The 27,362-nt window shown below is 45.1% G+C and overlaps 1 protein-coding gene across 2 annotated transcripts in view; it reads left to right on the forward strand.

Moving 5' to 3' along the window:
• kcnq1.2 (potassium voltage-gated channel, KQT-like subfamily, member 1.2) overlaps positions 1-27,362 on the forward strand; it is a 137,303-nt gene that overhangs the window by 51,206 nt on the left and 58,735 nt on the right. For both annotated transcript variants that reach the window (XM_086109380.1, XM_086109381.1), the window contains 4 exons: positions 20,155-20,230; positions 22,517-22,611; positions 23,414-23,454; positions 26,425-26,486. In XM_086109380.1, the coding sequence (XP_085965506.1) occupies positions 20,155-20,230; positions 22,517-22,611; positions 23,414-23,454; positions 26,425-26,486 (274 nt within the window). The remainder of the gene's footprint in view (positions 1-20,154; positions 20,231-22,516; positions 22,612-23,413; positions 23,455-26,424; positions 26,487-27,362) is intronic.

Consider the following 27,362-nt stretch of genomic DNA (forward strand, 5'->3'; position numbering starts at 1 on the left):
TTTTGCGAGAAGCGCTACGGCAATTGGATCCGGAGGAAATATAAAATAAGGCCAAACAGAGAAGAGCAGCATCACCTCCTGGGTACTTAGTGAGCAGAATATTGCAAAAGCGACACAAGCTACTTCCATCAAACCTTCGGCGCAATGAGCAATATTGCAAAGTGTGATCAATATCAATTTTTTTTGTTTTCTCGTCTTTTGAAAAAATAACCCCCCTGGTTAATCTTAACGCACGGCGCCATGTTAGCAACGGATGTGATGTCAAGTCGTCGCTTGAGTCATCGTGCTCTCCTATAGATGCATCTATGTCTTTTTCATATTATTATTATTTTCCTTGGTAGGTAACTAATAAGCCGCTGGAGGAAAACAAACAAACAAAAAAAAAGTCCACTGCCACGCAGGCTGCGAGCCAGTGCGCCAGTGCTGCCCTCTTCCTCATCCGACAGCGCGACGTCCCGCGATCCACCCGGCCGGTTAGACGGCCGTCAATGTGGTTTCCAGACTTTGATATCTATTTATTTATTGATAAGATAAGATAAGAAAACCTTTATTAGTCTCGCAATGGAGAAATTCCCAATTCACAGCAGCAAAGTTATGAAAGGAAGAAGTAGAACGACAAAATATAGAAGCTGCTGGAAAGGCAGCCACTCTCGCGGCGCCATTTTGAAGTCAAAATAACAAAAACAACACAACACATAGGACACAGACAGTCGTGCAATCTTCACCACTTTTCTGCATACACTTTGTTGTCTGAAGCGGTTGTAGATGAAAGAGGAGAGGATCAAAGTGTCCTTTCACCAGTGTATCAGAGACGTCATGCTGAAAATGTGCACACGTCTGCTACAAGCTTTGAAAGCAAACGCGAAGCTGTAGCGTGCATTGATTGATTGATTTAAACAGAAAGGATGTAACCTGACCCGCATCACAGACGGGCTTCCGCCTTCCCTTGCGGCGGCTGTTTATTTATTATGGACGACAGCCCTGACCTCGTCTAACACAGAGCGAGCAAAACGGCGACGGATTGACAGACCTTCTTGTCACTATTGACTTTGTAAAATTGTGAAAATCGCTTCAGATTCGTCAGAATCTGACCAATAAAATGCCGCGTTGAAATGTGGTGATGGCGCTGCCAATATGGCTTCCCACGCCACTACGTCCTGGCTCCGCCCCCAAGCATTAGCTGTCATGGCGTCTCGACAAATGCGCGCTATCGTGAGTTTGGGGCATGGTGTGGCTATGGCAGTTTTTTTCGGAGAAACTCCCGGTCCAGGATTCATATGATCGACTCTATTATCATACCTGAATCCACTCGCGCGTTGTTTTTTTTCCCCCCAGTTTTTTTTGAGGAATGTATTTTTACCATGACACCTTTGTCCAAGAACAGTCGTTAAAAAAAAAAAAAGACAGTCTATTGGACAGAAATCACTCTTGCTCTTCTATAGTTATCGTATAATCCGCAATGGGTGCAAAGTTCCACTGCAATTGTTATTTCAGTCATATTCAAACAAACTGCTTTTTGATTAGCGGTCCAAAAGTGGTTGGTCTGCTCAGTTGTCCTTGCTAACCTCTTTCCAACGCAACGACAGAGACTTGAGTGTGAAGTTGGAAAAGGCGTGAGGATGAACTCCAAGCCAGATTTGCCAACTCATCAACCAAAAATGAGTCGAGAGAAGAGCTCTTAAAACGTTTTAGCGCTTTTGGGTGCTGCCAAGGCGCACGGTGCACGCAAGACCATGAAGGGATCTTAACTAAAACCAGATTGGAGCCTTTTTTTTTTTAAATTCTTTGCACGCCGTCATGCCCGTCATTGAGTCAAGTTTCTTTTAATAGCAGGGTTGATTCATCAACTCCCAGGAAAGTGTTGCTCTTCATTTTTTTTTTTTTTTTTAATATCTGCACCTAGGGCGCTTTTTACTGCGAACATATGCTCCGCTTATTCATTCAAGCACCACCACAGTAGTTTGAAGCCGCTCGGCTTTAACTGCACTCGGGCAGCTGTGGGGCGAAGCACCTTGCGAAGGAGGGAAAGTGTTACTCACTCAAATTAGGCCCTTCGTCAGATTCTAACCGCTCGTCAAGCCTGTGCAACCCCCACCAAGTTGTCATAGTGTTAATGGCGGTTCCCGGGCCTTCAGCCCCCACTATCAGGTTGCAGAAGATAGAAACATCGCTATGACACAAAAACGCAAGAGAGGAGAACACGGGTGGGGGCCGCGGACCTCATACGTTGCACCTCAGAATCAAGATTTACATCACCCAGGCCGAGGAGATTAGATTGACAGAAAGACAGACAGGAAAAAAAAAAAACCTTAAAAAAAAGTCGACTAGATAACAGCTTAACCTTATTTGGTGGTAAACACTTTAAATGTTCGTAGCTGACTCTCATTTAACATGAGTTTAAATGTGATCAGGTAATTCTGAACACAACATCCGCACATATTTTATTAAGTCTGGCATTTGAACAAGGGCGTGGAGACGTTTTATTCCCTCTCAATATAGACCTACTGGAAGCAGCGCGGCCAAGAGAAATGCTATGAAATGAAGAGAATGACTGTGAGGAATACATCGGCACAATTTCTTGGCACAAACGTTACAATTGAGTTTGTAAATCCTCCTCACAGTGCTGCTGAGCATGTGGCGTCTTCTCCATTCAGCCTTTTCTTTTATTGTGTCTCAAAAGGAGAAATAAACAAAGAACGAAACAAAATGCAGTGTATTGCAAACACGCCAGCAGCTGTAGTACACAAAGTTGTGTAATGTCCACCGGTTCCTTCCCTCAGGCCCGCCGAGGCTATGAATCATCCAGGTGGCCTGTGATGCTTATCATTATTATTATTTTAATTTGGAATATAAAGCTGACACAGCCACGCATATCGAAAGAGGCCGAGGGGTAACATCCCAAGTTGGGACGCAGCACAGACAAACGGTCTACGGTCGAGTGATTTGTCGGTCATGTGACCTAATTGTCCATCTAACATTTCATTTCATGAAGCATCAATCAAGGGGTTGCTCGGTCAAGTGATTTCTCCTTCGTATGAATATTGACGAATCGCCATGTCAATCATCCCATGCAGCAGCAGTCATGTGACAAATTGTGTGATTTTTATTCGTGACAACTGACTGGCAGGAAAAGGTTCACGAAGTTCCACTCATTGCTTTTTGGCTGGCCAACTCAAGCAACCCCCCCACCCCCCGCGCTCTCCACCTCCCTTTTGTGTTGAGCCTTTCCACTGAGACACAATAGCAATAGAGAGCCTCGCCAGCCTTCCGTTAAAGCCAGCGGCACAAAAATACACACGTGGATGAGCCCTCAACGGTGCATCGCGGGGACTCGCACAAAGTGCAAACAAAAAGGCTAACAATGAAAACACAAGTGCAGAGGCAGGAAGTGCAACAGTCGGGAGCTCTTGGCTGCGCTTCCAACCGCGACTGTTTATCACGAGACCGCCTCATTCATGATTGTCCGATTCAATGCGAAAGAAAGGCCGCGTACGTCACTCACCTTCTCGGCGTTGTGTTCATCTCAATCCAGACGCTTCTTCTCTCAAGAGCGAATTTGCATCATGATTGCATCGGGTCCTCATTGCTGCAGCATGATATGATGTCTTGTTGTGTGTTTTCTTTTTTAGAATTTGCGCTTAGATGGCGCTGTGGTTTGCGTGAGGTCTCGCTACTATCATTACCTGAGCCCCGAGCAACTGTGATGTCGTTTTCAGTCGACAGCAAATGGCAAAATGGCCGCTCCGCTGAGATGCACAAAAACAGGTGCACTGTTCTGTTTGACTCAAAGTCCATATACGCAGTATGAATCCGAATACCGTGTTTAGACTAGCGGGGGGCTGCAGCTACAGCAACTCTCCCACAGTCTGTTCAGGTGGAAGGGGTAAACCCCACATGCCCACTTCCTGTCCTCGTTCCCACACCTCTGCCTCGCTGCGCTCGCCTGATCGTTCTTGTTGTCGGCGACAAAAAGGAGTCCATCCGGTCACACGCTGTGAAAAAGCACCTCGTGCGGCCGAGGGGATTGTCGCCGGCTGCGACCGCGGCAGATTGTTATCGCTGCATAATCCCGGGCTGAGGAGGGGCAAGGGCGCATGGGCGCGCATTGGGGCAATTGCTCACACTGCACGGAAACATTTCTGACGGAATATTGTATGATTATTTGCATGGCTAAATGCTTTATTTGGGTGAAATTTGAATGACTTCTTGTGTGTACCACCCTTTCATAAATTTGCGTCCAAACCATCTCTGGAAGCGATGCGCTTTTCAGATTTTTACACCAAGTACAACCTAAAAAAGACACAAAAGTCAATATATGGGACGTGTTGTAGCACTGCCGTTTCCATAGCAACAGATTCAGTCTGCTTGCCAATCGACAAACCGCTTGACACGATAGTGTAGCGTGGGACATGGTCCCATTTTCGTTCATTGGTTTGAAGATTTTGATCTAGGACAAATGATGTATTTTTGTTTCGTGACGTACGAATATAGTGACGGACAGAACCATGATTTTTTTATTTTATTTTTCTGCTAGACGGCAGAAGTTACAGTCAACCCGTGTAACCGCCTGTTGCCCTTCATCCAACATACTGACAAAAATTGCAAGCCCGGATTCTCTACTGACTAAGTAAACTTGTGCGTAAATTGAGACGAATATTTTGGTGTCGTTTGCGCTTGGCGGTGCGCCGTGAGATGTTTCCAGTGTAAAATGTTGGCTCAAGAGCGGGTTGGGAAAACCGAGCGAGGGGTTGGCGGCGTCGAGGATCCATATCATTGCGTGCAGGAAGCGGCTCTCCGCCGGCCTTGTTGCTTTTAGGCAAATCCCCGCTTTTCCGATCTCAGCCGCATTACTGCCACTGCGACGAAGCCGGAGCCCTCCATGTGTGGGAGAGTCCGCCAGCAGCCGTCGCCACCAGAATTGATTATTTTGTGTCTCGGTGCATGGATTGCAGCACGGCATTGAATTGGTCTCGAATATCAGTGTTTATTTAACTTACTTACTTACTTTATTAACTCACTTTCAGACTTTATCGAAAGAAATAAAAAGCCAAAACATGTTTCTCTCGGTTTTTCCGCAAACAATGGCCCCCGATGCCGTCGTGGCTGATTAGCGTCAAGCTAAACTGGCATGAACGCTTCACTTCCTCTGCCCCCGGGAGCTGGCGCAAAGCACTGACGGGAAGGCCAGCAAAGCAAAGCAAAGCGAACCAATGCAAAAAAGAAAAAGGAAGAAAAAAAAGTGGCACATATGTCTTGCATTTAGACATCAAAGCCTGCTCGTAGGAGATTAAATCGGAGGACTTGCGACACTGCTCCCACCGCTCTCAATCACCGAGACACTACAGCAGGTTGACTCTCTGGCTACAAATTTATAGCCAAAAAGGACACGCCACTGTCAAGTCACTCGGCTTCAGTTGAAGGAGAGAGAGACTGTTCTTTCTTTTGAAGAGCACAGCGTCCTTGCGCTTAGCACCTTACGGGGTTCTGAGTCTGAATCTCGGTGAAGTTTTTTTATTTTTATTTCTTTTCGTCAAAAGTTTTCTCTCACATGCTTATTTTTGTGTCTCTCATTCACTTAGATTTCAGAAATATGTCATCGTATTTTATTCCATCCATCCATCCATTTTCCGAACCGCTTGATCCTCACTAGGGTCGCGGGGGGTGCTGGAGCCTATCCCAGCCATCTCCGGGCAGTAGGCGGGGGACACCCTGAATCAGTTGCCAGCCAATCGCAGGGCACACAGAGACGAACAACCATCCACGCCCACACTCACACCTAGGGACAATTTAGAGCGTCCAATCAGCCTGACATGCATGTTTTTGGAATGTGGGAGGAAACCGGAGCACCCGGAGAAAACCCACGCAGGCCCGGGGAGAACATGCAAACTCCACACAGGGAGGCCGGAGCTGGAATCGAACCCGGTACCTCTGCACTGTGAAGCCGACGTGCTAACCACTCGACTACCGGGCCGCCCTCATATTTTATTCATTTTTTAAAAATTAATTAAAAATGTTCCCATAGACGCTTGATGTCGTAAATTTTAACATGCTTTCTTAGTCACATACTGTAAGTGTGTTGAATGGGATTTGGAGATTGTTAGTTTAAAAGAAACTAGCATGTTCTGTATATAGTTGTGGAAAACGCCCATTTTGGTCACTTAAAAAATGCTTATATTGATGAGGTGTTTTGGACATCCCATTCACGTAAAAAAAAAATATATTAAATTAAATGACCAAAATGAACATAAAAAAATTTGTAAATTCTACAGCAGTGGAATTTACTTCATGGCGCATGCACGGCGGGACGCCAAGGCTGCTACGTTGCCAGTACGACTGCCAAAAACAAAATGTTACCGGTTTGATTTGATATTTTTTTGGCAATGCACAATCGATTAAAACATAAGAGAGGTGATCAAACTTGAAATTGGAATGTCGGCGCCGGTGGTTTCAGCCATACTCAGTTGGCATTACATCCCTTGACATCAAGCAGAACATTTTTGGGCCTTTTTTTTGGGGTGGGGGGTTAATCAACGCGAACTCTACTTTTAAACATTCCACCTACTGTATACGTGTGTGTGCGTGTGTGCGTATTCCACAGGACCGAAGTCGTTCCTGTTTTTAAAAAGGGGAGATTAAACTCTGTTAAAATGTTGATTAAAACAAAAAAAAAAATAAAATCCCAGAATGAGTCCGGTTGCTCTCTGAGCTCAGCCAAGTGGTCTCCATTTGCACTGAGCGGGGCCTCATCTGCAAACCATCATCCATGCAACGTGCGCACTTGGACGGGCTTCTTGCACCTGTCAGAACCCCTAAACCCCCTTCTCCTGCCTCACCCCCACTCACTTTTGTCAGTGAGACAAACTCAAATATACACGCAGAAATTAATCGGAGCATTACCAGTGGATCCAGCAGCCATCTTCTTCTTGTTTTCTCCGTCGTCCTCCGACCTCCCCTGCCAGAGCAGCTGAGATTTATTTCCCTATTATTTCCCTCCGTGTCGCTTCTTCCATTCCTTTGCTGGGAGGTAAAATTGTAATAAGGCCCGTACGTATTCGTATTTATTTGCTGAGCTTGAGGTTGCAAGCAAAATGCAATCGGCAGTATTTTTTTCAACTTTTCTTTTTTTTTTTTAAGAAATAAAAGAGTCACTTCCTCATCAGGATGTGGAAAGTAATTACCTGACGTCGCCCGACTCAAAGGAGCGGCGCGCTCTGTTTTTTTTTTTGGCTGCAGGTGTTGTGATGTCATGATTGCGCCCGTTTGGGATTGTGCGAGCTTCGAACACGGATCAATCTCATTTTTTGTGTGTGTGCGCGTGTGTGTCTGTTGCCGTGACAGGAAAACTTGAACGAGCATACGCAGCACTCCAAATCTTTTCCATTATACTTGTTAGCTTGTATTTTTATTGGTGAAGGCCGTAAATTGTCCTCCAGGAAATAAAACAGCACTTGGTGTTTTCTTGTCGGAAGTAATTTATCCACTCTCGAATTTTTTTTTTTTTTTTTTTTTTTTAAAGGGTATACAATCTGGGCAGCGGTCGTTGCTGAAGCCGCGGTCACTCCATCTTGACCTGGCACGTTACCCGGACCTGAAGCGGCGGCATTTAATCATTCTTTGGGGATGGATAAAAAAAAAAAAAAAGCCAAGTCCAAATCTGTTTCTAATTTGTGAAGTTGAAAGGTCAAATTGGGGTTTGCCTTTGCAGAAGACTTCTCACCTTTGATCAGAATGATCAACATGGCGAGTTAGCGATGGAAAAATCACGTGGAAAGTTAAGGTCAAGAGACAGACACAACATTCGGTGCAACTGCACAATCTGGTGACTGCCAGTTTTAAAAAAAAAAGGATAAATTCTGAAGTTAATAATACACTCAGCCAGCATGACATGTGCTTAATGTGTTCATGATTGTGGTTGTGGTTTGCAATGAACGTGCCATGAGCAACTCACTGCATGTTTCATGGTGAGCATTTCTACGAAAAGTTGCTTCTTGACTCCACGAAGCGCGTCAACTTACGTTGCTCCGCGCTGCGTCCAACACTCTTGTTCCGTATAACAGAGTTGGCCTAAACCTGTCCGACTTCCGCCGCGTTGGCGTTTCTCTCACTCGCAGTGGACTGGACGGGCGGAAGTTCACCTCCTCATCTTTGTCTTCTACTCAAAAGTTGTGCTGACCCCAAATCCCACGCGACGCGACGCCACCATTCACATGGATCTTGACGTCATTACGGTGGCTTACAAACAGGGAGAAACATCACCGTGTACCCCCTTTCTGTTAACACGATGACGGTAGACGTGCGCACATGTGCTTGCCTGTTGTTTACAGGAGAGGGTCGAGCACACCTGTAGTGGGGGAGGCGTTCATTACAGCGGGCCTGAGTGATGGCTTGGCCTATGGTAGGCCCTTGTTCGTTGTCATCTGCCTTTCACTTAATTAGCCCTCACTCACAGTGGTCCACTGAGGGCCCCCTTTGTGCATCAATACACGCACACACACACACATGGAGGCCCAAGTGATCCACATGCGCACACACATAACTGCCCCACGTCACAGGCTGGCCATTGTTGCGCCGCCATTTGGATGGATTTGAATGTAAAAATGAAGAGGGTATAATGTTTTTGGCAGAGATACATGAGGCAGCCTTTAGGGGGAGGGGCATCTCTCACACACACACATGCACACACACACACACACACACACACACACACACAGTTTTATAATGCTGAGTCAGCAGGTCTGACAGAGGCAGAGCTAAATCCATCACACCCCGTCGTCGTCCACGTCCACCAAGTGATTCTATCGGTCGCTCACGCCAGTCTCCCCCTCCAAGCTCCCGCTCTCAGCGTTCCCACTGGCACAATGCGGCCCCCGGGCGAGCCAGCCGTTGTTAATGTGATTCTGAAGAGCTGCCGAAAGATGCCCTTATAGGAGCAAGCATCCAGTTCAGCCCTGCACCGATGTTTCCCCAACGCTTCCGAACGCCGCTCTCCGCCGACTATACGAGTCTCAACGCTGTTTTCAGGGCACGCGTGGCATCTGTAAAGTTGACGCTCTCGGCCTTCCCCACTTAATGCGCTAAACTGTGTCCCGAGAAGATGCCATATAAAGCCTGTATTTTTTTTTCTTTCTTTGGGGGCGGCTCTCATTGGATTGTGCCATTATATTTAATCACGAAGGCCAATGATCTTATCTCCTGGCCACCGTTTCATTACGTGGCAATGAAAGCAATTGTGGGATTAAGTGTGTTTCCTCTTGGTTTTGTCATGTTTTCCGTTCGCTTTGTAGCCGGTCTTATCTTTCAGCACCGCGCAAATAATCCCAAAACAAACGTAGGCACGGGGGCAACGTGCAATCAGGGATGTTGTTCATTAGCCAAGCAGTTCCCACTCGGATCAAAATGGCAAGGCGGTTGCAGAGTTCTGTTTGGCTTGACCCCCGCAACCAAATCACTTATTTGAAAATATCATTGATGTCAAGTGGTTGTTTTTTGGGGGGGGGGGTTGTTTTTTTAATTCACAGTTTTCGAGCGGCGATTCTTAAAGTGTGGTACGAGTACCACTGAAGGTATGTGGGCTCCCTCTAGTGGTGAGTGAAGAAATCACTGAATTTAAAGCGCCAAAATGTGCAAAATGTCGAAATAGCTTCAACTTTTCCTTTTTAAATCCGGTGGTGTACATTTGTTAACAGCAGTTCAGTTGTATTTAACTTTTAAGCACCATACATTTGCAACAAGGTAACGTACTAGCTAACAAACTTCCGTAGGTTTAGGAATATTTAGGTAACTTTGTGGGAGTATTTATTTATTTTTTTTAGATTTAGATTTATTTTGTAAATTAAAGAGTATTTAGGTCAATTTTCAGGAAGGAGTATTTCACAAGATAGATCCTTATCCCTCATGAATAGCAGGGCCCACTCTATTTAAGTAACCGTATGGAGTAAATATATGAGAATTTAGGTCACTTTTAGGAAGCATTTCAGTAGATTTAAGATTTAGTATGTAGCTATGTATGTTGAGAGTATTTTAAGAACTATTTGAGTATATCCCGCAGGTCACATTGTACATGAACACATGGGCCTATTATGCATCTGTATTTTGATGTTGGCCATTATGGTGGTTCTTGAAGAGCCAAGTATTTATTGAGGCGGCAAAAATGTTTGAACTGTATAGCCCAAAAGGCTGAGAAATGCTCAATCCACATACATATTCCAGTTTAGCCGCTGCAGACCGACAATAAGTTCAACTTTTTCCCGCCTTTACAACTCCCTCTGTTCGTGGTGCCCAAATGAAAGAACCATGATATCACTAAAGTCGGTTGCCTTTAAGCCTTGACGTGACAAGCGGTAATCATAAGCCACGTCGGCCCCCCACGGCGGGAAGCAGGGACAAAGAGGCTGACCGCTCTCGTAAATCCTAATTAAGGAGCCAAATTAAATGTCAGCTGCCTTCCCCCCACTAAAGTCTGAGTCACGCATGAATGTGAATCAAACGCTTGGCTGCAAGCGAGCATAGTTCCATCATGTAAACTTTGGAGGCCACGTCAAAGCCAGCATGCTAAGTAGTCCACCCGCTTGGACCGTTGTTGGGGTTAAACCAGTCCCAACACGGGCTGATGTGTGAGCAGCATCAGCGGCAGGCGCTTGACTCCCCCGTTCTCCCAAGGACCACCAAAGGCCGTCCGTGCCCGTTGGCATGACCGGGCATGTGTTCGGATTGTTGGAGCGCTATGAAAGAGAATCGGCCAATTTAATCCAAAAATGGCGGCTGTGGGGCCTTCGTGTCTTGGGTTATCCTAGGAAATGACTTGGGCAGGGTAGGGGGACAAATTAAAAGGTCCAGACTACACCCCCCCTTCAAGAAAAAAAATGCTCTCTGTGCATGGGGGAACCCCGCCCCCCCCCCCCCACCCCCTCCGACTGGCAGCAATAAATAGATTCTTTCTTTAACATGCCTAATCCTGCTAAACAGCAACAAATCCTATTAGGGCATGAATGATAAATCCTTCCAATTCCTCCCCCATGCAGTCGAGAAGAAGGACCCAAATCGCCCTCCTCCTCCTCCTCATCCTTGACGATCATGCACACCCAGACACGCTCGAAAGCGGTCCCCAATCACATGGCCGGTCTGTGGGGCATTTGGTACCAGGCCACATTAAGTGACTGAACAAAAAAAAAATGATTTTGAAGCTTAAGTGCATCCATATGGGAAATTTGTACACTTGACAATGTAGAGTGGTGCCTGGTGTGTGTGTGTGTGTGTGTGTGTGTGTGTGTGTGTGTGTGTGTGTGTGTGCCTCGACAATATAGCGGTTGTATAATAATGACACAGACACGCATGAAGAAGAGTTTCAGAACTGACACAGTAGAGGCTGAAGTAATAATTGTAGTTTTTTTGCAATTTATGAAGTATATATAACTGTGAGTATCATTTTGTCAGTCTACATGTGTTGCTGCAGCATTTGTGTTCAACTATCCGTTGCCTAAAGCATTAGAACACCACCACATAGCTGTTATTCGTTAGCCCCTGGATGGTGTTTCCCCATTATCTTCTAGCATCAAGGTCGCTGAATTTAGGCCAAACTTCCCTGGCTGTTTTAAATACAAATTGTCTTTGTTTTATGTTTAGTTTGACAGTAAACATCAACTTCAATTGAAATGGTTTAACTTGAACAATGGCTTCATTTTTTTAAGTGTATAGCGCAAAAATCTTGACTACTCTTGAAAATTGATAGACAGGCTCAATCCTCTTGAATTTTACGATGAAGAGGGACTTTAGGTGAGATCACGCTTTTTTTTTTAAAAACAGTTTTGGGAGCTGAAAAGAAAGACCGGATCAACTGTCAAACATGGCAGTGAGAGAAATGCAGCTGTCGATGCTACGACTGCGGGTTTTGTTTTTGCTTTAATTGCGCAACGTCTCTTTTCTCTTTCACTCCGGTCGATCGGTTATAACGGTCAGCCATTGGCGACCAAACAGTAGCTTCCTTTTTCGCCCTGCTGTTGTCTGTTCTCTCCTTTCCTATTTGCTCCTTTCATTCATTAAGCAAGTTGTTGTCACGGGAGGAAAAGTTGAAGTTTCTCTGCCCGGCCGTTACAGCGTAGCCGCTCAAGCTAACAGCTAACAACATTTGCTAGCTAGCAACAATGTCAGCCCATGGACCAGTGTCCCATATTAGCTCGTTCCACTTGGCTTTCGTACTTTTACATGGCAGGTAATTGTAAATGTAGCCTGTCAAGGGGTGGATTACTTAGTTTCCATAACAGGAAGACCCGAGACGGCGTAACTGTCGGACAAAGGGGGGGTCTATCTTCCAAGTGGTGCGGCACAGGTGTCAGTGCTGGTTTTCTGGCCGGCGTACAGTGGCCGCATTGTTCACGGAGCACTTGCAATGTGTTTTTGGGTGTGGCCCGGCGCTGCTCTTGGCTTCATGAAGTCTGCTGATGAGGCAATGCTTCCAATTATGGGCAAAGCACTTCGAAGGTTTCCAGGCTGCTGGATTGCCAAGGATATTGTCAGTCATGTGTGTCACATGTCAGGGTTTTTCTTTTCCCCTTGTAAGAAAACAAGTAGTTTAAGCAAAATTAAAAATAGATGTGCAGATATATTACTAATCCACTTCAAACAAGCAGAAAGCTAACTTTTCACAACCTTCACGACATGCTGTACTAATTGTGCAAAATGTTTAAATATCAGAAAAGGGCAAGCGTTCAGGCGTTGACTTAACAATCGGACAAATGTAAATTTTCAGACCCTCAAACCGAGTTCTCAGACCATGATTTGGCAGCTACCTCGGTGAAGAGCCAATTATTTTCTTTTTCGCATTTCACAGCATCACTGTCATGTCAGAGCTAAGGGCACGACAAAGCCCAAGGCCTGGATCAGCAAACACCTGACCCAGAATCCGACTTGTCGCTTACGAAAGGGTTGCTCCCGGCATGTGACGAACCTCATTGGAGGACTCGAGGGATGTTCTTGAAATACCGTCGCTCCATCTTTGAGGCCGTTGTGCCGCCGTTCTCAAAGTGGAATCTTGACTGATCTTATATTAACAGTGACACATTTTTCTGGCCTTTTTATTTATTATTATTATTTTTTAAATCATAAAATATTGAAGAAATGTTCTGCTAAACGGCACATGGCGCACTCCGGAAGGGCACAATTGACAAAAAGTCTTTTTTTTTTTCCCACACAACCCAAATTTTGAGCACCTGTGGCGTTCCGTCCTAGATGTGCGCTCCTCTTCCAATTTTCAACCGGCAGAGCGGGGGACCAAGTGTCTTTGATCCCCGCCGGTAATGACAGGCTGCGACAGGAAGCGCGCTCATTAAACATTCATTACGAGCACAGATGGGGCGCGTCTCAAGGACATCGACACAGCCAGCGTTTCATCTGCGGCATCCTTTAGAAGTGTGATGTCATGACACGTTTGAAGCGTGCGACTGTCTGAGAGCAAAACGTTCCAGCTTTTATTTCACCGTACCTCGGGACGATAAAACGCCTTCTGTTTGAAGTCACCCACTTTTTAAGAGATCGCAATTATGGGACCCGTTGCTCAGGCGTCGCCTTTTAGATTGATTGCTTTAAACTTAGTGCAAGATGCAAACCGAAAAAAAAACACCAAAAAAAAACAAATCGGAAGGCCGGATTGGATTTTGCAGAGAAGTGCAAGCGATGCAGCGCCACAAAAGTTTTGGAAGAGAGTGTATCTCCAAAAGTGATGCGAAGCTCCCAAGTTTGGAGAAGAAAACTGATCCGCTTATGATGATGTCGGAGGTCATGCCACTGCTTTGTCTTTATTGATGATGTAACGCAAAATGGTTGAGCAGAAAAGCATTGTGCCTGGAAAAATTTACAGGAAAAAAAAATGCATTCAAACTAATCCGGAGAAGGTATCAACATTCAACAATGACCCAACACAAACTGCCAACACAACAAAGGACTTTATCAGGGGGTGGAAGGTCTTAGACTGGGCAAGCCAATCACCTGACCTTAACCCATTTACCTCCTGAAGGGAACCCCCCCCCCAAGAAACTATCGAGAACTGAGCAAGGCTGCAGGAAAAGCATTTCGAATGAAGGCTTTCAACAGGGGCGGCCCGGTAGTCCAGTGGTTAGCACGTCGGCTTCACAGTGCAGAGGTACCGGGTTCGATTCCAGCTCCGGCCTCCCTGTGTGGAGTTTGCATGTTCTCCCCGGGCCTGCGTGGGTTTTCTCCGGGTACTCCGGTTTCCTCCCACATTCCAAAAACATGCATGGCAGGCTGATTGGACGCTCTAAATTGTCCCTAGGTGTGAGTGTGGGCGTGGATGGTTGTTCGTCTCTGTGTGCCCTGCGATTGGCTGGCAACTGATTCAGGGTGTCCCCCGCCTACTGCCCGGAGATGGCTGGGATAGGCTCCAGCACCCCCCGCGACCCTAGTGAGGATCAAGCGGTTCAGAAAATGGATGGATGGATGGATGGCTTTCAACAGTCTGGTGAAGTGAAGTGCTCGCAGGCTTATAATGTAACTGCTGTTCACTTCAGTTCTTTCAATCATGTCTTTTCCAACACTTTTGATCTTCGATCTACGTGTAAACACCATGAAACAAAAGTTGGACTTCTGAACTTTTGTCTCCTCTTTTGATCCGAAACTCAAATGTCTTCAGTATAACACAAAGGAATCGACCTTGTCATTCCGATACTTTTGGTATCGGCGAAACGATCTTGGCGTGGCCACGCACTCATGATTAGGAAAAAAAAAAAAAAAAAGTGTCATGGTTTCCGAGCGTGAGCTGGAACTTGTGGCGCTTACGGCATCGCTGCGCCAGCCGCATGTTGTTATAATTCATACCACGCTGGCCTTCTGGCACGCCGCGACTTTTGGAGATCAAACATCTCTGAAAGACCGAGATGTGATAAAGGCATGTCTGTTTTGGGGCAGAACAGAAGGAGAGCACATCTCTTTGATGACCAAAGCGCAGGCCGTAAAGCTTATCGCTCCTCTAAGTGCACGCGCGCACACACACACACACACACACACACACACACAGCAGCTCGACTACTAGTACACTGATGTCTAAGGCCGCCTGACTTCAAAGGTATTAGAAGCATTTGATGATCTCCCGCCAACGTTTTGATGGTGGGTGTTGGGAATGGGGGCTACATTAACAACTGTGCAATCTCCAAAGTGGAAATCTCAACGTATTCATGGCTACAGTGTGAGTGTGTGTTGGGGTAGCTGTGGGTGGGGTGGGGGGGGGGGTGGGGGTTGATGGACAAGGCCGCCTCTTGACTCTCAAGCAACTTGCAGTTGATTAAGAGTGAAGGAAGCGGCCTTTAATCCACGGCTCATCCAGCTGGGAGCAGCCCAAACGGTCGCGGACAAAGGGGAAGTGTATTAAAGTCACTGTGTTTGTTGCCGTGTTACGGCCCACTTCCTTCATCTGTGTAGTAACGTCGGACCGACCGGGACACCTTCTGGGCTCTTGTTTTCGTGACGAGGGAAAATCCGGAGCTGGACTTGGTGTGAAGAGAAGGGTTCGAAATGTTTGTTTGCTCATGTTTAAAAAAAAAAAAAAGGGGGGTTTGCGCCGTTGTGAACAAAGCTGACTTGATTTGCCGCCGCCTGTCAAAGCGGCTCCTCTCATTACTTTTGAATGTGTGCGGGTAAGGACGCAAGTCTGGGTCTAAAAGTGCACCGATCCACTACTTGCCTTCATTTGACCCAACTCTCGTTTATTTTGCACAAAAATGTAGTTGTTTTATATGAATCAACCCCAAAAAATATATATTTTTAAACTCTTTTTAAAGTGTACATCAAATTAATATCAAATGCATCTTTTCAGAATAAAACCTGCATCCTAATGCCGCTCATGATTGTGGTACTTGAAAACCTAAGTATTATTATTATTATTATTGTTACTATTTATTTATTTATTTTTGGGGTGGTACTTGGTGTGAAACATTTGCGAACCGCTGTTTTATTGTATTCACTTGGGGCTATTGAACATGTGTGCACATCAGCGTCAAACGCAGGAAACAGGAGGAGGAGGAGTTCTTCTTCCTACATGTGTTTTCTCTCCCAATTAGACTCGTAGCCACCGAAAAAAAAAAAAACATCAGTGTGTGGAGAGCGTAGGACATTCTCGCTGGTGGTGGTAGAAGGGGAGGGGAGGTAATTTTCTTTCCCCATAAGTAGAGAGGGCCTCATTCTTTTCATGTTTGCCATTGTTTGGTGTTTGGGTACATTTCCTCCTATGTAGCAAAGGCAGGAAAATAGACAAACAGCAGCACACATACTTTGGTGTTGATGTTTTGTGCTCCATGTTTTAAAGCATTGTCTCTCAAGTCCTGTTGTTGCCCCGCCGCCTAATTAAGACCTCAGAGCGACCTGTTGACTCCACAAAGACTCGTGTTTGGGCAGCGTGCGTAAGTGTGGGTGTGTCCGCCTTGGCTCGGACATAGCTGGAGTGCTACGTGGATTAACTAACCCCCACCCCCCCCCCCCCACCCCCTCTCCCACCCCGCCGCACAAAATACAAAAGCATCGGCTCGCACACAAGAATGGAGTCATTCATTTACTGTTTGAGGGCCGCTCAAGTGGAGTGTGACGCTGAGCGCTCTTGCGTTGCTAATTCTTCGAAAAATGCCGGTAAACATTCAGTGTGCCTTTTTCAGATAAAACGGGGAAAAAAAATCTGCGATTACGATGGTGCCGAACTGCAAACATGCAGCGGTTGACTGTAGTTTCAAGTTGTGATATCACCAATCTCCACTGGATGGCAGACGTGTCTGAGTTGCACTCACACTGCGTCTTCTGCTGCCCCATATTACAACGAGAGGAGACCTAATAACTTTTTTGCAGATTTGGAATGACATACTGGACCAAATATAGAACCTTGATAACATTAAAATTTGGAGTGAGTTAATTTTTGTGAGGAAAAAAAAATAGAAAATGAGTTCTTGCACTTCATGTTGTTCATCTTGTTCACCAGTTTTGTGCCGTCCTTGAATGGTCTTCTTTTTTTTTTTTTTTTTTTTTCATGCAAGCAAATGAAATCCATTCAGAGCATGCGATTGCGCATGCGCGCAGTTTAGAGGGAACGTTGGTGTGGTGAATAGTGGGTGTCGCTCCATAAGGGGATTCTTCAGCCCTGGAGGAAGTTCAGCACCCCCCCACCCCACTCCCCCCGCCCCGCCCCCCCGACCCCACTTTAACGCTAGCTGTTTACGGAAAGGGGACAAAAAGTGATGACATCACATTGCAGTTAATCCAACCCCTTAGCAGATATGCTGCATAAACACGGACGGCCTTAACTGAAAGGTCACATGTCCCCGAGAGAGCTCACTTAGACAAACGGCAATACAGAGAAAGGCAGCTTCAAATATGGCCAGACATCAATTTGAGACTATTAGTTGACCCCCCCCCCCCCCCGCGTGGTTTTGCCACAAGCTGTCAGGTCAGGCGAGAGGTTGCCACGTTACAACAACTGAACTCATAAGACGTTATGGAAACAAACTTTTTTTTTCTCAACTGTCGCCACCCCAAAAAAATAAATAAATGAAAAAAAAGTCTTTGGACAAGCTGTGCAGGCCACAACAAGTTCACCGTTGTTAACGGTAAAGCACGAAAATCTTAAAATACTCCGTGCAGTCCATTTAACTCTAAAAATGTACAGGAGATTTTTGTTGTTGTCAAATGCAGTGCATCAAGTACACATTAGTTGTATTTATCTTTAGGGTACAGTACATTTGCATTTCATCTCTCAGAACGCTTTTATTTTTAGACAACTAAACTATTATGTGCAATAAATTATGGAATCATAGCAGCTTTTTTTTTCCTTCCATTTTCAAAGGTTTAAGTGCGGCGTTAAAGTTCCAGTCGTACATAACTTGACATGAGGCTTGTAAAAGTCAAGTCAAGTCAAATTTATTTATATACCGCAGCCTTCAATCACAAAAAGAGTCTCAAAGGACCTTCACGGGCTCACAGTTGACAAATATTAACGGCATTCTCTGATCGAAACCTCCCAAGAGTTAGTCATCCATCCATCCATCCATTTTCTAATCCGTTTATCCTCACGAAGGTCGCGGGTGTGCCGGAGCCTATCCCAGCCGTCTTTGGGCGGTAGGCAGGTTACACCCTGAACTGGCTGCCAGCCAATCGCAGGGCACACAGAGACCAACAACCATTCGCGCTCACAATCACACCTACGCACAATTTGGAGTGTCCAATCAACTTACCGGTCGGTTAAATTATAGTATTTCGACTCCTCTTGTGTGTTGGCCCCTCCTCTGGCCCCCCCTCGATTCACACGGCAATTTTGACTGCCGACCGATGCGATTTCAAGTCTTGTACTCGGTACATTTTAATGGCTCGGATGAGCGCAAAAGCCACACAGTCAACAAAATGTTCTATCCCGGGCTTCTATTTACTCTCGCGAGGCTGCACAAATCATCCAAACGTGCAGCTGTCACACTCCGGGCGCAGAAAGACATGCGCCTCCAAGAGAAAACAAAAACACACGTGCGTGCCATACACTTCACCGATAGTGAGGATGGCTTGTGTGTGTGCGTGTGCGCTGTTTGCATCTAGCGGTTTCTACTCCGGCATTTAACTCCATACCAGTGGGCTTTTTTTTTTTTTTTTCTTCCCTGCCTTTGTGTTGACACAGATGTGCTGCTACGAGACCAAGGGACGTGCTTTTAGGGAGCCTTTTCAACGCAAACCTGGCCTGTTTTTCCTCCAGTTGGCTCTGCACAAGGCTGCGGATCCATGTGGGAGTGGTCATATTTAAAATGTAAATGTGCGTGTCGGGACACGACCCGGTTGCTGGCGAATCTGCGATTCTTAACCGTTGGGCTTGTGTTGCGCAGGGCGTTAATGGCGCTGCACTAGCCGCCTGGTATGAAATATACACACCATCCTCTTAATGTCTGGAAGGCTTTTTTTTTTTCATGGAATTTATTTCCCATTGTAATTGAATTAAAAAGAGATTTAAAAAAAGAGAAAATGATGAGTCTGCACATATCGTTATAGAACTTTGGGTTGCACTTTATAATCAGGAATTGCAAAGGAGCTGGTTTCCCCAATTTAAAGTTGCCACAGTAACAATAGTATTGTTAAATGGAGTTGATGTTGCCAGTGGGACAGCTTTGAGTGAGAAACAGGAAGTGACGTACGTTCTCGCCGATGTTACGAGCCCCGGTTACGTACTTGTACTTCAAGAGTTATGCCGATAAAAGTTAAGATTCTCAACAGCACGCCATTCCGTCACTGGAGATGCCGTGCGAGCTCTGTGTCGGGCGAGGCCGGTGCTGCAGCGCATAAGTAATCAGCCGATACGGCTTAGGTGACACCCTTTCCGTTGAAATTGAATAAACGTTGAAATAAATGCAGAAATATCCGAGTCTTAGTGCCAGATTCACTGCCATCATCTAACCGGCCGGGTGGATGCTGGGACGTCGTCTTGTCGGATGAGAAAGAGGGCGGCGCTGACGCGCCGGCTTGCAACCGGCGTGACGGTGGACTTTTTTTTTTTCGATAATGGTTTATTAGGATCACCCGCTGAGGGAAAAAAAAAATGTAAACGCAAATTTACATCTGTATCTGCCGTATCACTCAAGGGCAAAAGGTGGGTGCAACTGGCGATTTGACGTCACATACGTGACGTACAACCCGAGCAAAAATTCACGTGGAATGATTAAATCATAACTTATGGACAAAGGATGTTAAACTGGGTGATTTTATTAAATCACTGCCACAACATAAATCAACAGACTCGCTTGGCTGAAACTTGCTTGGCAAGTTTTGTTTTTTTTGTGCCCCACTTGGTTCTCTAACGGAGGTTTCCAGGGCCTCACAAAGCAGAGAAAGGACAGGGAGAGTCTGCAGAAACAGCAAGTTAGACAATCGGCTTGCGTATTTTCATGCCTTAAAGCTACGGCTTTTTGCATCTAAAATTTGCCTCAAAGCAACACTAACCAGCTTTTTTTTTTTTTCACTACAGCGCCATCTGATGGATCTGCCAGCACATTTGCCCCAATGAATTTGTCTTTTTTGTACTAGTAACAACAAAACAAATAACCATTTTGTGATATTTGAGCTCTTTATGTTTCCTTATTATTTGTGATGTTTTCAATTAAATGAATCATTTTTTTCTGTGTGTCTGCGTCACAGGTTGTCTCACGCCCAGAGGTCCGCCGTCAAAGTCCTGCGTCGCATGCAGTACTTTGTGGCCCGCAAGAAGTTCCAGGTCAGTAAAAAGCAAGAGGGAGAAGGCGCGCATACATTCTGTCATGTTGCGGTTGCACAGGAATAGGAATAGGAATAGGTATGGTGGGTGGGGAGTTGGGGGTCTTGCAACATCAGCTGCACTGTTGCTTTGCATATGTACCTGTGTGTGTGTGTGTGTGTGTGTGTGTGTGTGTGTGTGTGTGTGTGTGTGTGTGTGTGTGTGTGTGTGTGTGTGTGTGTGTGTGTGTGTGTGTGTGTGTGTGTGTGTGTGTACAAACCATGCACCTGCCCACGTCCTTTTTGGGCCAAGTTCACACAAAATATCACCGACGGCAACCGGCGTTCGTTGGTATGGAAACATGTCAACATGACGACTGTCAGGCACAACTTACGTATCGGTGTAAAAATAAACTTCAGCTTGTCAGTGAGCATGTAAGCATGAGTCACAGACAGCAAATAAATCTTATTGGGATGACGAAAAGTTGCACATCTTTGTTTTTGCTGTGCCCCCCCCCCCCCGTAAATTTATGTTCATTTTAACTTGGTTTGAACATGAAAATGAAAACATATTTTTTAAATCACGAGTCAAAATCGTAATTAGTTTTCCATGTTAAGAAAGGGTGACTTATGCTCAGTTCAGTATGGCTAAAGCTAAGCTAAGTACTGCGGACATACAGTACATTTGCCCTTTTTTTGGAGGGGATGGGGGGGGGGAGATACAGAAACAGCCTAGAAAAGTGCTCAATGCAACATTGCTAAGCTAAATAACACAAACAAGAATATATGAGTATTCAAAATATTAACCTCACTATATTTGTTTTGTCTTTGCAATTTTGGTGACGACAACCATAGCACCAGAAATGGAACTTACTGCAATGTTTGAAAGTAGTTCACATTTCCTTCCTGGTTGCTCATTACAATATGGCTTAGGCTAAGAGAAGTACCCTGGAGCATTTAAAGTCCCTGGAAATGAAAATATAAAATAAATATCTGCACTCAATGGTTGGAATGATTACCATCAGGTCATTGCAGGGTTTTTTTTTTTTCCCATGTCACAACAACAAGGCGCTTCGCAGCCACGCCAGGGCACCTCCTCTTTCCAAACGCTGGCTGTCTCATTGGACCTTTGTTGAAATTGTTTCACTTTGCACTTTTCGCTCTCTCTAAGTAGGACGTTAAACATTCATTCATCTTCCGAACCGCCTGATCCTCACTAGGGTCGCGGGGGGGTGCTGGAGCCCATCCCAGCTGTCTTCGGGCAGTAGGCGGAGGACACCCTGAATCGGTTGCCAGCCAATCGCAGGGCACACAGAGACGAACAACCATCCACGCTCACACTCACACCTAGGGACAATTTAGAGTGTTCAATCAGCCTGCCACGCATGTTTTTGGAATGTGGGAGGAAACCGGAGTACCCGGAGAAAACCCACGCAGGCCCGGGGAGAACATGCAAACTCCACACAGGGAGGCCGGAGCTGGAATCGAACCCGGTACCTCTGCACTGTGAAGCCGACGTGCTAACCACTGGACTACCGGGCCGCCGGACTTTAAACAAATAAAATAAAAAAAATAAGATAAGATAAGAAAACCTTTATTAGTCTCGCAATGGAGAAATTCCCAATTCACAGCAGCAAAGTTATGAAAGGAAGAAGTAGAAAACAAAATATAGGAGCTGCTGGAAAGGGAGCCACTCTCGCGGCGCCAAATAACAAAATCCTACCAACCTTGTTATTCTGCTGCTTGATGTGCTTGCACTCGTGGTTGACAACGAGGCACTCTGAAGCAGCCAGGCCAGCGGACCATCCAAATGGTTCCACTGAGCACAGACGTCTATGCACTTGCCGCAATAACGCATTTATAAATACAATTGTTTTGTATGACTCAGATCAGCTCACGCGCACACGTTGCGATGCACATAGCTTCTTGTGTGTGTTCGTGTGTGTGTGTATGTGTGTGTTTTCAATTAGGGCCCTTATAAGTGATCTCAGCTGCACCCTTAAAGAGTTCACCGGGTTCTTTCTGACGGCGCTTGTATCCACGTCACACAAAACAAAGCTGTGAAAGGACCTTAATGCGATTGCTCTCTACATTACCGTGCACTTGTCACTTCATGTACAAACACTCGCGCGCGCACACGCACACGCACACACACACACACACACACACATTCGAGCATACTGAGTTAATGAACCTTTTGCACCTGTGGGGTTTGAGCATGTTTTTTTAGGGTTGACAAATGGCTTTTGTATCCCTTCCATATTTATTTATTTATGTGTTTTTTTCTGTGTGTGCGTGCGATCCTCAGCAAGCGCGCAAGCCGTACGATGTCCGTGATGTGATCGAGCAGTACTCACAAGGTCATCTCAACATGATGGTGCGCATCAAGGAGCTGCAGAGAAGGTGCGGCCCTTATTCATTTGTTTCGTTTAATGCCACAAAGTGCCTTTCATACAATAACATTTGGTGTCAAAATATTTGGGGGTAAAATTTTTTAAAAATAAGCCTATACATGCTTTTTAATATCTAAACAACAACCAAAACGGTGCTAAAACGTCAATACATACACTGTAGCCTGACCTTTTTTTTTTTTAAATTACAAAACAAGAAAATGAATTCCGAATACAAAGACGGAAGGAACTCTCAACATTTGGAGATGCATGCTTTGTATTGCACAGTTGCAACATGTCAATGAAATGCGCCCAGAAGAACTCTTTCGAAAGGGCAACATTCTACGCTCAAGTTATTATTAACCCTTTCATGCACCACTAATGATGACCTGTAACCTGACAACATGATAAGCTGCCCACTATAGTGAGCCCTGTCCCTGAAAAGATTAAATGCAGTACAAGGCAGTCAAATGAGAATTAGAGAGTCCAAATTCACAACCGAGACTTGTTCGAAACCCCGCACAAGATACAAGCAATATATTGTAAAATGTTATGAGGACCTCAACACACCACGAATGATGAGCAGTCCATGTGTGCACATGAAACCCGTCGGGAAGAATAGCGGTGGAATTTTCCATCCCATTTTTAAATGCATATTTTTTCTCCATCCCATCACATACAGGTGTAGAAATCCATATGTTTCATTTTAGTGCCACTATGCAATACATAGACCGGCACATGTGTGCGCAGTGTATGTGTGCGTGTGTATCATTCGATTCACTAATTTTTGGCTCCCCCACCCTCGTCCCCTGTAGGTTGGATGGCACACTGGGAAAGCCGGGAATGTTCCTTCCAGGTAAAAACACAGGAGTGTACATCTGATAGACACACTGTATTTTAATAAACTTGCACATATATACAATATGTTACTAGACAGATTTCAATTTGGCTTCTTTTTCCATTTGATGATTTAGAGCGCACGATAACCGCGACATGGCTTCGGTTTGCATGACAGCTTCGTCAGTATCACTAAACCCAAGATGTGTGTCTTGTCATCAACGCAACACCTTTCCGAAATCATGTTGAAATACAAATGAATACACTAAGAGACCGGGCAATATGGCACCAGTCGTCGGAGTTAGCGCCTAGCTGCTAACAGCGAGTGAAAAGTTGACTCGCTACGGCCGGCTAACTACTTTTCAAAAGCAGTCACGGCGTTAGCGACTAGCAGGTAGCAGCGAGTGACCGGTTGACTTGTGACAGCCGGCTAATTACTTTTCAAAAGCCGTCACGGTGTTAGTGACGAGCGGCTAGCCGCTGGCATCGTTTGACTGGTTGACTCGCAAAAGCCAGCTGTCTACCTTTCAAAACCAGTTTAATGGCTGAAAATGAATCCACACTCCTTAGAAGTTGACAACCTGACATAAGTCGGGTATACAGTGAGACTTTTGTTTTTAACTCATTCAGTACCAGCCAATTCTAGACCAAGTCTGAAAAGACGTTTAAAAACGTCTTTGGGAGTGAATGAGTTAATCGTTTAGATTAAAATCATTCCAAATGATAATTTCCCATCAACTATTTACGTTTTGAAGAGCTGTTCACTATTTGCCAAACTGCTGCTTGTTGTTAAATTAACTGCCACTATTTAGCGCACCACCTCAAAAACGTGATCCTCTCAGACATCTGCGCATCTTCATCTCAACACAAATATTCCCAAATGTGATCCTCCCCCTTCTGACCGCGTTCAGACTACAGTGGCCACCATTCAGATATTTTATTGTGCAATGTCAATCTAGTTAACGGCCCTCTCTGTGGCAATAGCCACAACTCCCCCAAGCCAACTTTGTTTATTGCATTGACTAACTTGGTATCTGAAGGAGAAGAAGATGAACGTAGTTACAAGAGGCCATGCGGGAGACCCCCCCCCCTTTTTTTTGGTGGGGGGGGGGGGTTCTCAAATATTTGCCTCTCACGACTGTGCGGGCCCTTTGGCAAATGTTGAAGCAGCTTCGGTGTGGATATGACATTTGCAGAGTGCTTTTATTTAACGCTAAAAGGTCATTAAAAAGTGCGAACTTCTCCCCACCGAGAAATTTGGAATTAAAAACCTGTTTGCTCAGCCGTTACAAGGTTCCAACGGCAGTGCCACTTCCCCTACCTGCTCCACAAATGCTAAAACACTCAAACTTTTCAGTGCAAATGACGAGCATTAAAGCAGCTAGCATGATGACAGTTAGCAGTCGAAGCTAAAGTAGCATTATATCATTCGCAAAGGGGCCAAATCAAAGTCATTGGTTCATCAAAAGGCAGCTAGCATGATGACAGTTAGCAGTAGAAGCTAAAGTAGTAGCACGTCATTCACAACGTGGCCGAATCAAGGCCCATGTTTGAGAAAAAAGGTGGTCACTTTCAGCTCCAGGTAAATGATCCAAAACCAGCAGGAATGGGATGAAAGCAGGAAGTAGCCACCAAATAAAATAAAACTGAGCACAAGCAACAGCATCGGTTTCAAATATCGTGACACTCTAATACTCGCAAATACTGAACAAAAGTACTTTTGAGTCTGGTAAAATGGTTTTCAAAAAAAGACAGAAGGAAAATACAAAACACACCAGCAAAATTAATCCTTTGATGCTGACTGAAATGAGGTCGACTGAGCTGAACGTGCCAGATTTTCCAGACCCCAAATTGTCACAAATCACTTTTTCGGCATTCCAACTACTGATGATTTATTTATTTATGAAGAAGGTCAAATAAAAATCTTTGCTTTTGCATAAACGCTCAAGTTAATAAAAAAAACAAAACCCCTCAAGCCTCTCCCTGCCCCCACACCCTCCGCCAACTGTTACTCCGTTTCCTTCCTTTCCTTCCTTTTGGTCCAGTTCCCAGGTGCTTTGTAAACATCCCTTGGCTGACCCGCATGCTTGACTATTAAGGACTGTAGGAATTACAAAATAACCGCGCAAAATCCTTTGTTGTTTTCTTCCACCCCATCCTAATATTTGCGATGCATAACTTAAACCAAAGATGTTTTGAAGTGATATTTACAATTTGAATTCAATAACAGGAGAACATCTTCACTTATACTTTTTCTGTAAGTGAACGGCACAATTTGCCTGAACAACTGCGGGGAATATATTTTTCCATACAATATGTTAAAACGTTTCTTTGTTTTTTTCGAACTCCATATATTTTATGACTTCTTTTTTTTTTTTTTTTTTTTGTAAAAGGAATCTTATGCACCACGCCAGAATAGCAAAATCAAAGCTCACAAAAGCCGCTCGATCCAGCTAAATAATTCTCATACTTACATGTACTATTCCGACAAAAAAAAATAATACTCCGACACCATGACACAGATACCACATTCCCAGCCTGACATATGCCACTCTGCCGGCCGGCCATGCTTCAGTTTGGCAAAAAGTCAACAGTTTTTCGAAAACTGTCCGTGTCTGCTTGCTTCAAGCATTCGAAGATACTCCCAGTCAAAGTTGAGTGGCAAAATAACAAATAAACAAATAAAAGTACACATTATGGAGCTGACAGAATCAATAGCTTCGTCCGCTAGTTAAAGTTGATGACACAACACGTCATCAGAATGGTGCGTGGCTTTTTTAAACCTTTTAATAATGAATATTGTAACGCAAACGATGCCGCAACCTAAACATAAACGTGATACACGAATACATATCAAGTATGTATTATTTACACTGGTGATTGGTAAATGACACGAATACGCAGCCAGAGTATTCCGTGCAATTTCTTCGGAGGCTGGGTTGGGCTCATCGAAATATTTATACACGAATATTTCTCTTTCGTTTGCCAGGTAAAGGGGAAGATAAAGAATTCCCGACGATCGGAGCACGACTGATCCGGCTGGAAGATAAGGTACGTACCACACCCTCCCGCAATCGGCGTGTTTCATCTTGTCACGTTGACAGATTATATCGCGTTTGGGGTTTGATATGCTTACTTGATTGTGCATTACTGAATGTGTTTTTTGTTTTGGGGTTTTTTTGTGCTGCTTATTTCCTTCATGCCATCAAGCAGCCGTGTTCTGATGGCTGCCATGGGTGCTTTCATTTTAGTTGTGTCATTGCCCGCCATTCAAACATTTCAAAATTAGCAACATTAAATATTCACAAAAATTATTAACTTGTTGTTTTATGACCGAGCCATTTTTAAAAAAAAATACATTTCGTCACAGTGGGATAGGAGCCTCGCATTTCCAAAATCACTACTTATCAAAAAAATGTTAAAAGGCCGTTGAAAGCATCTTCCCAAATTCTTCTTCAAAGGCCTTAAGAGTCGAGAGCGATGCAAGAAATAGAACAACGAGCGCACCAAGCAGTGTGTAAAAAGAATTGTAGTTTGGCGCCGAGCAGGCGAGCCGCCAACGCGATGCCAGCGCGATGCCTGTTTGTCTGTTTATCTGTTTGTCTGTGCCCAAGCGCCAGTTTTCCACTGCGGCGTTTGTACTCGTTGAACCGGTGCGTGCTAGCGCCGCTCGTTTTTTGTTGTTGTTGTATTGTTTTCCACGCCCAAATCATAGGGTGCGACACGTGTGTCGCTTTGTTTGCGCTTCACGGCGAAATGATGCTTGTGGAGTTTGGGGGGGGGGGGCGGAAAAAAAATGGGCACTCCAGTTTGTGTTTGTCTGCGTGTGTGTGTTTACATGACGCAAACCAAAAGGACGACGCGTTTCCACTCGTTCGACTCGGGCTTTTGAAGCTTTTCCTCCCCCGCAAACGTTTGTAAGTTCAG

The sequence above is a fragment of the Hippocampus guttulatus genome, chromosome 4 (genome assembly GCF_054856545.1).
Source record: "Hippocampus guttulatus isolate MCC_2025c chromosome 4, RoL_Hgut_1.0, whole genome shotgun sequence".
Classification (NCBI taxonomy): Eukaryota; Metazoa; Chordata; class Actinopteri; order Syngnathiformes; family Syngnathidae; genus Hippocampus; species Hippocampus guttulatus.